General features: G+C 46.8%; 1 protein-coding gene across 1 annotated transcript in view; it reads left to right on the top strand.

Moving 5' to 3' along the window:
• The first annotated feature begins 9902 nt into the window (after window positions 1-9902).
• The window catches only part of Fam227a (family with sequence similarity 227 member A), a 34322-nt gene continuing 29898 nt past the window's right edge, over window positions 9903-14326 (top strand). Inside the window, exons 1-2 of the mRNA XM_021217250.2 lie at window positions 9903-10033; window positions 11229-11311. Coding sequence (XP_021072909.1) covers window positions 9910-10033; window positions 11229-11311 — 207 coding nt within the window. The 5' untranslated portion in view covers window positions 9903-9909. The remainder of the gene's footprint in view (window positions 10034-11228; window positions 11312-14326) is intronic.

The following is a 14326-nucleotide window of genomic DNA, read 5'->3' as shown; positions in this document are numbered from 1 at the left end:
TCAAAACAGATTAAATTAACTTGACTATTGTTGCACTTAACTCGGTTTGTCCATAATATGATTAAACAAATATTTAAAATTTTTACCATATATTGGTTTTTAATTTTAAAAGAAATTTTACCTTCTTCAGTCACGCTAACCAGATTTCGGGACTTTTGTTTTCGTGTGTGGCTAGTGGCCATGGGGCTGGGCGGTGTCCAGGAACGTCTTCCAGCCTCGTTGTCCTCTGTCTGGTTGCTGTGTCTTCTCCCTGTCAGCCAGTTAACTCCTGCTCTTCCTTCAGCACCTTGACCTCTGTAACTAGGTCAAAACAAACTGTTGCAGCACTTCAGAGGCAGAGGCAGGAGGAGCTCTGTGAATTGGAGGCCAGCCTGGAGTACATAGCAAGTGCCAGGCCAGCCAGGGCTACGTGGTGAGATGCTGTCTCAAAAACAAAAACAACTGGGGCTGGTGAGATGGCTCAGCGGTTAAGAGCACTGACTGCTTTTCCAAAGGTCCTGAGTTCAAATCCCAGCAACCACATGGTGGCTCACAACCATCTGTAACGAGATCTGACACCCTTTTCTGGTGTGTCTGAAGACAACTACAGTGTACTTACATATAATAAATAAATCTTTAAAAAAAAAAAAAACAACAACAACAACAACAAAAACCCAAAACCATGTTTTCATCTCATATTCCTATGTACTTTCTTTGAAAGCAATCGTGAGTTATAATTCATCTTCATATACATAACTTTTATGAATTATCCTTTATAATTATGTACTTATTTTAAGTTTACAAGTCAATAGCCCAGTAGCCCCACTATTGGCTCAGTTTACCATCCTGTGCCCAGCTACAGCACACTTTTTGGTCTGTGGGAAGTCCCCCAAAAATAGTCACCGAGTGGCTCAACGTCGATGGTGAACAGAGGTCCAGTACCGCAGTCTGCATCTCACAGGCTAGCAAATGCTAACTCTGAGCAGCGGATCGGCAGCCCCATCTGCCACAGTGCCCGGAGGGGAAAGGTTCCTCAGCTCCCACACATCCACCCCCAGCACTTGGCACAGTGCTTGCCATAGTGCAGCTTTCAATGAAGCTCACTTTCCCTCCTCTGCAGGCAACGGCAGTAGAAAGCTTACCGGGCCCCAGAGCACCCATATCCTTAAATGGTAGGAGGGAGAATTCAGCCCGGAGTGATGTGTGTGTTTTAACCATTCCTCTTTAGAAACTACTCAGATCTCCCATTAGGTGTGAGTAACCGCATTTGGCTAAAGCTGGAAGCTTCCGGACAGTATCATCAGAGTCTAGAACATGGTGTCACTTTCCAGCCGTTCTGGGGAATGGGTAGGGGGACGAGGGGAAGCCCTGAGATGCACCTGCCTCTTCTCCTCTCCTGCTGCTTGGCCTGTGAGGGTAAGGAGCAGGAGGCAAGAAACGGTACTGACCTGGGGGCTGGGTCAGCCTTTCCTCCCACCCAACCAACTTGGAGCAGTACAGGGGCCGGAGATGGGGTGGTGTGGAGGGATCTCGGCAACCACCAAGGCCGCAGAGTAGTGATCAGAGGGAGATAAGAAGGCAGTTCGGCTCAGCAGGACTCAGTAGCTGGTGTTGGTTCAAACTTAGAATCTGACCCTGAATAGTTTATTTTAGGCATCTGTGTGCACAGCACAATTTGTTTAAAAAAAAAATAGTGATAAATAGCTCAATCCCATGTGCACAACAAAGCTTAAGGTAGGATATATCAAAGTAATGTATAAAGCAAAGTACAGGGGAGATCTTCCATAGAGATGGGTTTATGGATAACTGAGAAAACAGGCTCACGATAAGGAAGTGTGGTAAGGGTCTTCTGGAAGACTAGCGCTATAGACGACTGAAACAGACAAGGTCAAGAAAGGGTCTGGGGGATCTCTATGGCCTGGTCACACAGCACTAAGGTCACCATGCTAATGAACTATACCAGTGCCTTCTGGGTGAGAAAACAGGTTATATACATTTCTCCCTTTGAGATTTATTTCATGTATATAATAAGTACACTGTCACACCAGAAGAGGGCATTGCATCTCATTTCAGATGGTTGTGAGCCACCATGTGGTTGCTGGGATTTGAACTCTGGGCCTCTGGAAGAGCAGTCAGTGCTCTTAACCACTGAGCCATCTCTCCAGTGCACATTTCTTCCTTTGAGGAAGACCATCTCTATCCTAGTTTCCCTAGAGCTTATCTGTGAGCGCAAGGCCCTCTGAGCCTCCTACAGAGCAGTCTGTGATAGACAACTTCTTCCAAGGACAAGCAAATCCTGAGCGATGACTGGAATCCTAGTGATTCCCTGCCCCACCCCCAGTAATTGTTCTGATGGAGACCGACATAGAAGTAAGTCATCCGGTTCAGGTTTTCTTTCTCTAGATAAGATTTGACTGGGTACCCAAAGCCGGCCAATTTTATAGTAAGTGCTGAGACAGATGAAAGTGGACACAAGAATCTTGGTTCTGGTGGCCTGAGATAATTCTAGGTCTTTCAAAAGAGGATGTAGTACCCCAGGGCCAAATCCATACAAGGACCCTCATGTGCAGGGGCATAGGGGCATTGCATGACTGGTCCAGCTAGATGGCTCAGCAGGTACAAGTGCTCACCACACAAGCCTGACGACCTGGCCTCTCTCCGTGGACCCGGGTGGCAGGAGGAAACTGACTCTCTGACGTTGTTGTCTTCTGATCTCATGTGTGCCCCATGGTCATGTGCTGTCTCCATTAAAAAAAAAAATTTTTTTTTTAAAGAGCATATCATGTTTGGAAACCCGGACAAGTCCGTGAGCCAGGCCTTGGGATGCATGGCTGCGGGGAAGAGTGGAGAGGAAGAGTGTGGGAGACCGGGGTGCGGGAAGGACCACAGTTGAGGAGACCTGAGTGAGTGTCTCCCGTGAAGCGCCATCTTGCTGTTCTCCTGTGAGTGAGCCTCTTGAGGCCAAGACCTAAGGCTCTGGCCTTCATTATCGCCAGGTCAATTGCACTGGGGAGGGAGATGTGCTGTAAAGTCGGACCCAGGAGACAGGCCAGAGCGCCCCAAAGATAGGGATGAAGAATAGTGATGGGGCCATTATTTTCTGAGGAAACAGAAAGCCCTTGAAGGCTTGTGCGGAGGCGATGGACTGTTGTCCTGCGATTGCAGCTCCTGAGAGCTAGGAAAGCTCTGCGGCTTACACGTGACAGGGCACAGGCTCCTCCGTCTTGTGTTCTTTCTGAGGCCATGCCAGGTTCAACTAGAAGCTGATCTCCTTGATGGAGAAAAAATGCCCAAGTCTAGGCTAGGAGTCAGGGGGGTGACGTCCTGGCTAACAAGGCCTCTGTCAGCCTCTCAGAAGTTACCGCTTGCTTCTGGGGAGCCCCTTCCCCACTCCCCCTTCCCCCACCCCGAGGCTGTGAGTGTGGACTTGGTGTGTGCCTTTAAAAACCTTGTGTCCTGCTGGGTGTGGTGGTGCACGCCTTTAATCCCAGCACTTGGGAGGCAGAGGCAGGTGGATTGATGAGTTCGAGGCCAGCCTGGTCTACAAAGTGAGTTCCAGGACAGCCAGGGCTATACAGAGAAATCCTGTCTCAAAACAAAAACAAAAACAAAAACAAAAACAAAAAAACCTTGTGTCCTAAACACTCGAGGCCACAACTTAAATCCCTGAACACCTGGGTGTGGTTCTAACCAACTGGAACAAAGACATTCAACTGGCTCTCGCAGTAGCCCAGTGGTCATCTCTCCTGGGCTCTCCAGAACACACCTCCTCCACATCGTCTGGGGGCCCTGGAAGGCAGCGAAGTTTGTTTTCCTTTCTAGTTCGGATGCTGGCTCTGAGCGGTCTGCAGCCCTGGGCTCTTCAGTGCTCTGGCCTCTTTACTCTCAAAACTAAGTCAGGGCTGTCAGCTGGCTCTGCAGATGAGACCCGTTGCCAAGATTGATGGGCTGAGTTTGATCTCTGGAACCTACTCAGCGGAAAGAGAGACTTGTCCCCCCGAATTGTCTTATGACCACACACACCATTGCATGTGAACTCCTGTGCATGAACCCTGAAAAAATTTAAAAGTAAAAAACAAACAAAAAACCCTAAAATTTTCTATCATGAGTGTGGGGAGGGACAGGCATCCTCAAATGAAAAGAATCAATACAGAGCTGGAGAGATGGCTCGGTGGTTAAGGGCATTGATTGTTCAAATCCTGCATGGCAGCTCACAACTGTAACTCCAAGATCTGACACCCTCACACAGTCATGCATGCAAGCCAAATGCCAATGCACATAGAGAAAAGTAAGCATGGCAGGGCTGAGGATAGAGCCAGGGGTACGGAGCTTGTCTAACGTGTCTGAAGCCAGAGGTTTCCTACCTACCATAGGAGCGGGGGTGGCTACTGTGCAAACATGAGGACCTGAGTTCGTATCCTCCAAATCCACTTAAATCAAGCTAGTCTTGGTGGTGTGCACCTGTGTCAGAACATGGTCCAGGAACGGAATCGTATGAGAATTCTGAGTGCTTTCGAGAACACTGCAAGAGAACAAGAATGTTTTGGTTGCATTAGGCTCTGGTCTGCCTCATTTATCCCCTCCATATTCTCCCAGGTCGCACCACCTCTAGGGCAGTGACACTCCTGTAACCCCAGGCAAAATAGGTTCTGACAAGGAGAAACCAGGGCTTGTAGGTCATTCAGGATAGCTGGCAAGCTTCAGGTGTAGTGAGAAACCCTGCCTCACAACACAAGGTGGAGAATGAGTGAGTGAAAGATATTCTGACATCATCCTCTGGTCTTCACACTAGCCTGCTCGGGCACATGGGCACACACACACACACACACACACACACTCACATACACTCAAATTACATGCGATTTGAAATCCTCTTAAGAATGAGCTTTCCAAGCTGGGTGTAGTGGTGCACGCCTTTAATCCCAGCACTNGGGAGGCAGAGGCAGGNGGATTTCTGAGTTCGNNGCCAGCCTGGTCTACANAGTGAGTTCCAGGACAGCCAGGGCTACACAGAGAAACCCTGTCTCAAAAAAACAAAAAACAAAACAAAACAAACAAACAAAAAAAAAAAAGAATGAGCTTTCCAGGGCTAGAGAGATGGCTGTGTGGTTAAGAGCACTGACTGCTTTTCCAAAGGTCCTGAGTTCGAGTCCCAGCAGCCACATGGTGGTTCACAACCATCTATAATGGGATGCGATGCTCTCTTCTGGTGTGTCTGAAGACAGCTACAGTGTACTCATATACATAAAATAAATAAATAAAATAAATAAATCTTAAAAAAAAAAAAAAAAAACAACTTGAAGAAGGAAGAAGAAGAAGGAGGAGGAGGAGGAGGAGCTTCCTGCCTTCTGCCGAAAATCTCCCGTGTATTGGGAAGGAGCTTGACTCCTGCAGTCCTCAGGAATTGTCCAACTGGTCCCCTGCCAGGCTCCCCCAAAGACCTCTGGAACAGTCCTCTGGCCAGCTGGGAGCTAGAGTCTCAGTGAGTAAGTGTATACAAAAGAGGGAGTGGAAGATCAGTAGTTTAAAATAGCCTTTTAAACATGTTAAAAAAAATCATATGTCAATGTATGTGTGTGAGCATGTGGACAGCAAGTACGGGGTCCTCAGCAGCCAGAAGAAGGGGTCAGAACTCCTGGATGCCTTGCAGGAATTCATGATCTGTCTGACGTCAGTACTGGGAATTGAACTTGTGTCCTCTGTAAGAATATGTGCTCTTAACTGCCAAGCCATCTCTCCAGACCCTCAAGTGGCCTTTCTAATGATTTAGTAATGGCAGAAATGGATGCAAAATAGCTATTTAAGTGATTTTTCTACCAAAGCAATAGAAGACTCTTCATACAAGCTCTGGAAGTGCAGCGGAGCTGGACTGGGGCTCAGGTGAAACATGGAAGACAGATGAGAAGAGGGTTTGTTCTGGAAGCATCTCTTTCCTTGACCCACTCTCTTCTCTAAATCATGACTCTACTTTGAAGACTGAAGAAACAGTACACACCTAAGATGTTTATAATAACAAAATTGCCTTGAAAACTGTTATTTTGTAGAGTGGAAAATGTATTAAGTTTCTGATTTAAAAAAAAAAAAAAAAAGACAGCCCAGAGGTAGTGGCACAGGCCTTTGATCCCAGCACTAGGGAGGCAGAGGCAGGCGGAGCTCTCTGAGTCCCAGGCCAGGGATAATAAACCCTGTCTCAAAAAATAACAAGAGCTTGAGAGATGACTGAGGTTAAGAGCACTGACTGCTCTTCCAGAGGTCCTGAGTTCAATCTCCAGCAACCACATGTAATGGGATCCAATGCCCTCTTCTTTNTTTTTTTTTTTTTTTTTAAAGATTTATTTATTTATTATATGTAAGTACACTGTAGCTGTCTTCAGACACTCCAGGAGAGGGCGTCAGATCTTGTTACGGATGGTTATGAGCCACCATGTGGTTGCTGGGATTTGAACTCTGGACCTTTGGAAGAGCAGTCGGGTGCTCTTACCCACTGAGCCATCTCACCAGCCCCCAATGCCCTCTTCTAGTATGTCTGAAGACAGTGACAGTGTAGTCTCATATATAAAATAAATAAATCTTTAATAAAAAAACAACAAAAGATATCTTAGATCCTTAGATTTTGAAAGTTAAGACAAATATAAATACATATCTGCCTACTGGGTGTTCTTAAAGATTGATTTGATTTTTATGTATGCGGGGGCACATGCGCACATGCAGATTCCAGAAATGGGCATCACATCCCTGGAGTTTCAGGTTGGTATGAGCGGCCCTACCTAGGTGCTAGGACCCAAATTCAAGTTCTCTGTAAGAGCATCAAGCATTCCTAACCCTGAGCCGTCTTTCCAGACATCTGCTATTTGTTTTTGGTTTTTGTTTTTTTCATTTTAAATTACGTTTATTTCTCCATTGTGTATTTAGTGTGTGTGCCACAGTGGAGACCAGAGGCAACTTGTGGGTGCCTGTTCTTTCCTGTACCGTGTGAATTTCAGGAGTCAAGGTTACCTGCTTTGAATGCTTTTTATTTTAGTGCTCAAGGACAATTAAAAAATTTTTAAGTTTAAATTATGTGTCTATATGTGCATCTCTTTATACATGTTGAGTGCAGTACCTGGATAGGCCAGAAGGGGGCATCAGCTGCCCTGGAGCTGGAGTTAGAGCAACTCAGGAGCCTCCTGGCATGGATATGCTCAGAGCCAAATTCAGGTCATGTGCAAGAGAAGTAAGCGCTCTCACCCACAGAGGCATTTCTGTAGCCCCACTGTTAGCTGCCTAATGGAAACAAATTAGTGTGGTAGGCTTCGATTATTTATTGATTTACTTTTGAGACAGGGTCTCTGTTGCTGTAGTTGATTAATCTCCCCTGCAGTGGCTGCTCAAGTTTCTTGCTGTCCACCCAAATGCTTTGGATTCTCGAATGAAACACACACACACACACACACACACACACACACACACACACAGCATTATATTTAATATGCATAAATCACCTCAATGGTTGGGCCACTCCCAAACTTCCACGATGCTAACGCCTCCACTCCAATACTCTTGAATTACTTATTACCTACTAAAATCTATATTCCATTTTTGCTACCCCAGACCCAATGGTGGGGGTTGCTGGGCCGCTCTTCCCCGGCTTTTACATGGTAAGAGCTGTCTCCCACAGCTCTGAAGCCTGCACCCTCTTCCTTTCCTGGTATGGTGATTCTCAATCCTCCTTCTTCAGTCCCCTTGCCCTCAAAGCCTAAAGGCCTGCCTCTGTCTCCCTGCATAGCCATTGGCCACTGGCAACTTTACCGATTAGAACCATCTGGGGGCAGGGACCCTCAGCATCTCACATGCCAGGTTGTTGTGCAATTTGAGAACCCATAATACAAGCATTAAACAAATCCACAAGCCTCACTTTGTAGCTCTGACTGGCCTAGAACTCACATATATAGGCCAGGCTGGCCTGGGCCCTGAACTCTGATTTTTCTGCCTCATTCCCCACCACCCCAGCCTTGAGTGCTGGGATTAAAAGGGTGCAGCACCACACATGACCACATGGGGCAGTATACAGTGGGAAGTGGCAGTGTATAGGTACCCAATCTGTCTGCTCAATGGCCTCTACTCTCAGCCTCTGAAGGCTGGGCACTGGCTCACACAATCATTATCAGTGACAAAGTGACTACTCAAGGTATCATTGTGTTAAATTAATTCTACCCAAATTGGGTATGTGTTTTTTTTTTTCCTTTCCTTTTTTGGGTACAGCTGTAAGATATTGGGATATAAGAAATGTGCTACATTACAGTTTCAATAGTCAGGTAGATTGTAAAATAAGAATTTTGGGGACTGGGGACATGACTCAGTGAGAGTGATTACTGCTCTGACAGAGGACCTCACTGATGGACTGTATCATAGAACTCTGTCTCTGAGGAGCAAATAGCCCGCCCAGATTACAAATAACCCAGGCTTTCCATTACATATACTATATCTACATATAGAAACATGACATATATACTTACTTTTTAAATTATATATATTTTTATTTTATGTACATTTTATTTGCTTTGTTTTGTTTTTTGTTTTTGTTTTTGTTTTTTCTTTTTGAGACAGGGTTTCTCTGTGTAGCCCTGGCTGTCCTGGAACTCACTCTATAGACCAGGTTGTCCTTGAACTCAGCAACCCTCCTGCCTCTGCCTCCCGAGTGCTGGGATTAAAGGCGTGCACCACCACTGCCCGGCTGTACATTTTATTTTATGTACATTTTGTTTTATTTTATGGATTTTATTTTGGTGTTTTGCCTCCATGTGTGTCTGTGTGAGGGTGTCTGATCCCCTGGAACTAAAATTACATACAGTTGTGAGCTGCCATATTGGTGCTGAATTAAATCTGGATTCTTTGGAAGAGCACCAACTACTGAGCCATCTCATTGTAATAATAGTAATAATAATGATGATGATAATTATTATTATTATTATTTTGGTTTTTCGAGACAGGGTTTCTCTGTGTAGCCCTGGCTGTCCTAGAACTCACTCTGTAGACCAGGCTGGCCTCGAACTCAGAAATCCGCCTGTCTCTACCTCCCGAGTACTGGGATTAAAGGCGTGCGCCACCACACCCAGCACTGTAGTAATTTTAAGCCACATTGTCACCAGGGAAACTACATCTTTTACATGGCGGCTCATATAACTCCAGTTCCTGGGGTTCCAGTTCCTTCACAGGTACCAGGAGCTCAAGTGCCACACATACACACACATGCATGCAAAAAATACTCATGCATACATAGAGAAAGAGAGAACAAAAACACCCTGGTCAGGCAGTAGTCACAGGGGCCTTTGACGCCGCAGAGGCAGCCAGGCAGATCTCTGAGTTGGAAGCCAGCAGGCCCACACTAAGAGACCCTGTATCTTGATAAGAAAACCATACATGTGCACCAGTCACTGTCGCCCCAGCATTTGGGGACAGGGACAGGTGAAATCTAGGAGTTGTCTGACCAGTCAGGCTAAAAGGATTGAATAGAAAATCCCATCTCTAGAAATAAGGTCAAAAGTTCCAGAAGGAGCTCGTCAGTGCTGTTCTCCACGGGCATCACATACGCATATTTAAAGGAATCGTGAGATATCAAAAGTGAAGATTACCTGATTACAGTCCTCGAAGACATCAGGGATGTGGTTCTGACAGGCTGTTGAGGGGAAGGCTACCTTGGAAAACAGACAACCTTGAATAAATAGTTAGCATCAGCTTGGAAAAACATTAAGCGACTTCCCCAGGCAACAGCCCTTCCTCCCACAAGACTGCCTTTGGTCCAGATCAGCAGGCTGTGGTTTTCCAAGACAGTTTTATGCCCTTTGCGCTTCCCAGCAGGCTGATCGGATAAAGAGCAAGATTGGAGCAGAAAAGAGAGGAAACTTTGCCAGTTTACAAGAAATTGGTCCGTGAGGGAAGTCTGCCAAGACGATGGACATTATCAACGTCACCTCCTTACCAATAATACCACTGGACGAGCGCCTGGTGGTCTCCGCCAACGCGCGGACAGTGCTGGAGAATGCCTTAAGGAAGCAGATGCAGGAGAACCCACCCAGTATCCTTCTACAGCCGTCACCCACAGCCAGACCAAGTATGCCCAACCAGGGACACCAGCTATAACGAGTGCTTATAGGTCCTATAAGTCACCTGTGAGCCCACTCTGCATATCCAGGTCATTTCCTCTGAATACTTAAGGCCTTTCGACCCTCAACAGGAATGTCATGTTTGGAAGGGTTGTTTGACTTAAGGTTTTATTGTTTTGTTTTGTTTTGTTTGTTTGTTTGAGACAGGGTTTCTCTGTGTAGCCCTGGCTGTCCTGGAACTCACTCTGTAGACCAGGCTCACCTTGAACTCAGAAATCTGCCTGCCTCTGCCTCTTGAGTGCTGGGATTAAAGGCGTGCGCCACCACTGCCTGGCTGAGGTTTATTTTTTAAGCAGAAAGAACTCAAAAGAAAGATGCCAGAGTTCTATCTGTTAAAAGAAGGAAAAAGTTTTGGTTTGGTTTTGGCTCTTTTCTCATTTCCAAAGAATTAGGGCTGTATACATACTAGACAGCAACTAGGAAGCCAAGGGCTAGCCTTCTGTCCCAGGGCAGGCGAGCTCCCCACCCAGATTCTTCATCTCCTCTGGCTGACCTCCCCTTCCCTGCTAGTCGTCCTATGGAGGCTCAGTCTGCCCCTGGCACATCACCCAGGCTCTACCTCCACTGCTTTCTCCCTGGTCTCGTCATCATTGCTCCCCATCACTCCGCCAAACTGGATCCCTGCATCACAGGTCCCCATCTCAGAGTCTGTGAGCCAGTAGCCCTCTCAAGTTGTAAATAAGCCCAGACCTCAAGCCATGCTTCCACCAGGCAAACAGCTCCGTCTGCTCTGCCTCTCACTGTGCACGTGCACCTTCAAAACCCTTCTAAGACACCATCTAATGTGATCCCATCCCATTCTGCAAAGGGCCCTTCTCTCTTGGGTCTCCTTCTAATGCCACACTCCATTTGGTCCTATCTATGGTGCATGTCCTTCTTGGCACCTTCACTTCCCAAATGCTTTCCCCATGGTAAGAACACTTGAGGGTGATGGACGGGAGAGAGTGAACCTGTTTGAGTGACAGGATTCTGAGACTCACAGAGTCCTGGGAGATCCTGAGGCTAAGACCCGAAAAAGCAAAAGGTGGAGAGGTAACAGGCATGGTAGCACTGATCAGAGTTAGAGTGTGGCTCCTCCTGGAGTTTCCTTAACAGCCTGTCTCCCAGCATGCATCATTGGCTCCATGAGCCAAGTGAACCAGAGGATTACGGAAGTCGAACTGGGCTCCAGCCTGGTGATCAGCACCTTGGTAAGTTGACATCGATGCTGGCGCTGAGGTAAGGCACGGGAACAAAGGTTCCTAGGGAAGGTCATAGAGGTTGTTGCCCTCTGAGTCTTGCATTTTTCCACAAACATGTTTGGGACAGTTGAGGTTTTAAAGTTTACCTTTAAAAAAAAAAATGACCAGTCCTTTTTTTTTTTTTTTTTTTTTTTTTAAGTGTTTCTGTGTGTCTCTGTATGTCACATGTGTGTGGCTGCTTTTGGAGGCCAGAAGAGGGTGTCTGATCCCCTGGAGCTGGGGTCACCCAGTATGTAGGGTGGGTACTGAACTCAGGTCCTGTGAAAGAATAGCAAGTGCTTCTGACTGCTGAGCTGCCTCTTCAGCTTCTGCAGGCTGCTTACGAGGAGATTTCGGTTTGCAGCGAAACTATACCATGTGCCCCACCCAACACATGGATAGCCTGTCCCATCAGTCTCTCCGTGCCTGGGTTACAATAAAAAAAATATTAATTTATTAATTTATTCTAGGCTTCCCTCCCAATGTTGTACTGTGTGTGTGTGTGTGTGTGTGTGTGTGCATGTGCGCGCACAAGACAGAGGGAGAGGGAGGGGGCACATGTGCACACAGGCAATGTATAATACCGTGTACCTGCCTCTGCAGTGCTGTGCAGAATAGCTCCAGTACCCCAGCTACTGCACACTGTCCCTTGTGTCTCCTCCTAGCCTCTGCCTGTCACTGGTCTGCTTACGGTATCTTCTGCAGTGTCACCCCTGTGCCACAATGCTGGAATCATGCAGTGTCCATGATGGTCCCTTAGTAGTAGATATTGAAGACTCCTCCTTGGCTTCTCATGGCTCGCCCATCTTGGCGTTTGCTACCTGGATGTAGCACAGTGTGCTGATCTGCCCCTCTCCTGGTTGCTCCCATGCTTTCGCAACTGAGAGGAAAGCCTTGCATGCCTGTGCAAGCTTTTGTGTCTACAGAGAATCTGCCTGCCTTTGACTTCTGAGTGCTGGGATTCAAGGTGTGTGTGTGTGTGTGTGCGTGTGTGTGTGTGTGTGTGTGTGTGTGTGTGTGTGTGTACCACCACCATCACCTGGTTTTCTACGTCTTTGATGAGAGTGGAGTACTCAGGGTTAATAGTCAACTTGACAGCACAGAGAATCACCTGGGAGACAGGCCTCTGTTGATGCCTGTGGGGAGTTTTTGATTATGCAGTTGAGGTGGGACACCCTGCCCACTGTGGATGGCACCCGTATGCTAGGATCCTGCTCGATGAGAATCGGGCACTCACTTGACCAGGTCTGTTTTCTGGTTGGGGGCGTGGTAAGGCTGCTGCTTCAGGCACTTTCTGCTGTGAGTTCTCTGCCCCGCTGGCCTATCCTCTTGAGCCGAAATAGACTCTTTCACTTACTTTTGTTATATTATTTCACCATGGGCTGGAGGGATGGCTCAGTGGTTAAGAACACTGATTGTTCTTCCAGAGGTCCTGAGTTCAAATTCCAGCAACCACATAGTGGCTTACAACCATCTGCAATGGGAGCCGATGTCTTCTTCTGTCCTTTTCTATCTTGTTAAGAAATATAAGCAGGATCATGCTATAAATGCGGTTTTACGGCCTGCTTTTGTTTTACTAATTTATTCTATTTTTCAAATAAATACCTCTCTTGGGGACTTTTTTAGTCAGTACTATTGGCCTGCCCGTTATTTCAGTGGTCACATAGTATTCCAAAAGTTAGATGTAGCATAATCAATTTATTTCCTTATGATAAATTACCTCAGTGGTATTTTTGTTGTTGTTTATTTGAGACAGGGTTTCTCTATGTAGCCCTGGCTGTCCTGGAACTCACTCTGTAGACCAGGCTGGCCTCAAATTCCCAGAGATCTGCTTGCCTCTGCCTCCTGAGTGCTGGCATTAAAGGTGTGCACCACCATCATCCGGCTTCAGTGGTGTTTTAAAATATTTTTATTTATGTGTGTGCCTGTGAGTATGTCATGTTTGTGTGAATGCCCAGGAAGGCCAGAAAAGGACTTTGAACCCTCTGGAGCTATAGTTACAGGCAGTTGGGAGCTGCACTGGGATCCAAACTCAGTCCTCCGGAAGGGCTCTGAGCCTCCAGCACCTCTCTGGCATTTTTGAGTATAGTGAACATTTGAGTGTTTCTATGCACGTCCCTTATGGTTTGGTCTAGTTTGCATCTTGTTGCTCTGATAAAACACTGGCCAAAAGGAAGTTGGAGGAAAAGGATTTATTTCCTCTTACAGCTTACAGTCTCTCTGAGTGAAGCCAAGGCAGAAATTCACAGTAGGAACCTAAAGGCCTGGCCTAGAGCTGCCTGCAGACTTTTTCTACATAGCCCACCCTGATGCCTGGCTGCCTGGCTGCCATCCTTCCTTTTAGATTTACTGTTTTTTTATATGTATGGCTGTTTGCTTGCAAGTATCTATGTGTACTGTGTGTGCCTGGTGCCTTCTAAGAGCCCAGAAAAGGACCCTGGATGTCTGTGAACCACCATGTAGGCTCAGGGAATTGAACCTGGGTCCCCAGAAAGAGCAGCAGTTCTCCAAAAGCACGGAGCCACCTCTCCAGCCCTTCAGTTTGCTTTCTTGTACAACCTGCCCAGGTGTGGCACTACACACTGCATTCATCAGTCAAGAAAAGGCCCTCAGACATGCCCACGGGCCAATCCGATGGAGGCAGTTCCTAGGTTCCCTCTTCCCAGGTGACTCTATTTGTGTCAAGCTGACAAAACCTCAATTGCCACAAGGCTGGTCTCGTATGTCTCCAGAGTAGAGCCTCAGAAGTAAAAAGTTTCAGTGGGATAAAATAGATTGCTTTTAAAAACGTGTGTGAGCCGGGCGTGGTGGCACACGCCTTTAATCCCAGCACTCGGGAGGCAGAGGCAGGCAGATTTCTGAGTTCGAGTCCAGCCTGGTCTACAAAGTGAGTTCCAGGATAGCCAGGGCAACACAGAGAAACCCTGTCTCGAAAAACAAACAAACAAACAAAAGTCTGTGTGTGTGTGTGTGTGTGTGTGTGTG

Source organism: Mus pahari, chromosome 17, assembly GCF_900095145.1.
Source record: "Mus pahari chromosome 17, PAHARI_EIJ_v1.1, whole genome shotgun sequence".
Taxonomy (NCBI): Eukaryota; Metazoa; Chordata; class Mammalia; order Rodentia; family Muridae; genus Mus; species Mus pahari.
The sequence above is the reverse complement of the archived record's forward strand: the minus strand, read 5'-3'. Positions and strand labels throughout refer to the sequence as shown.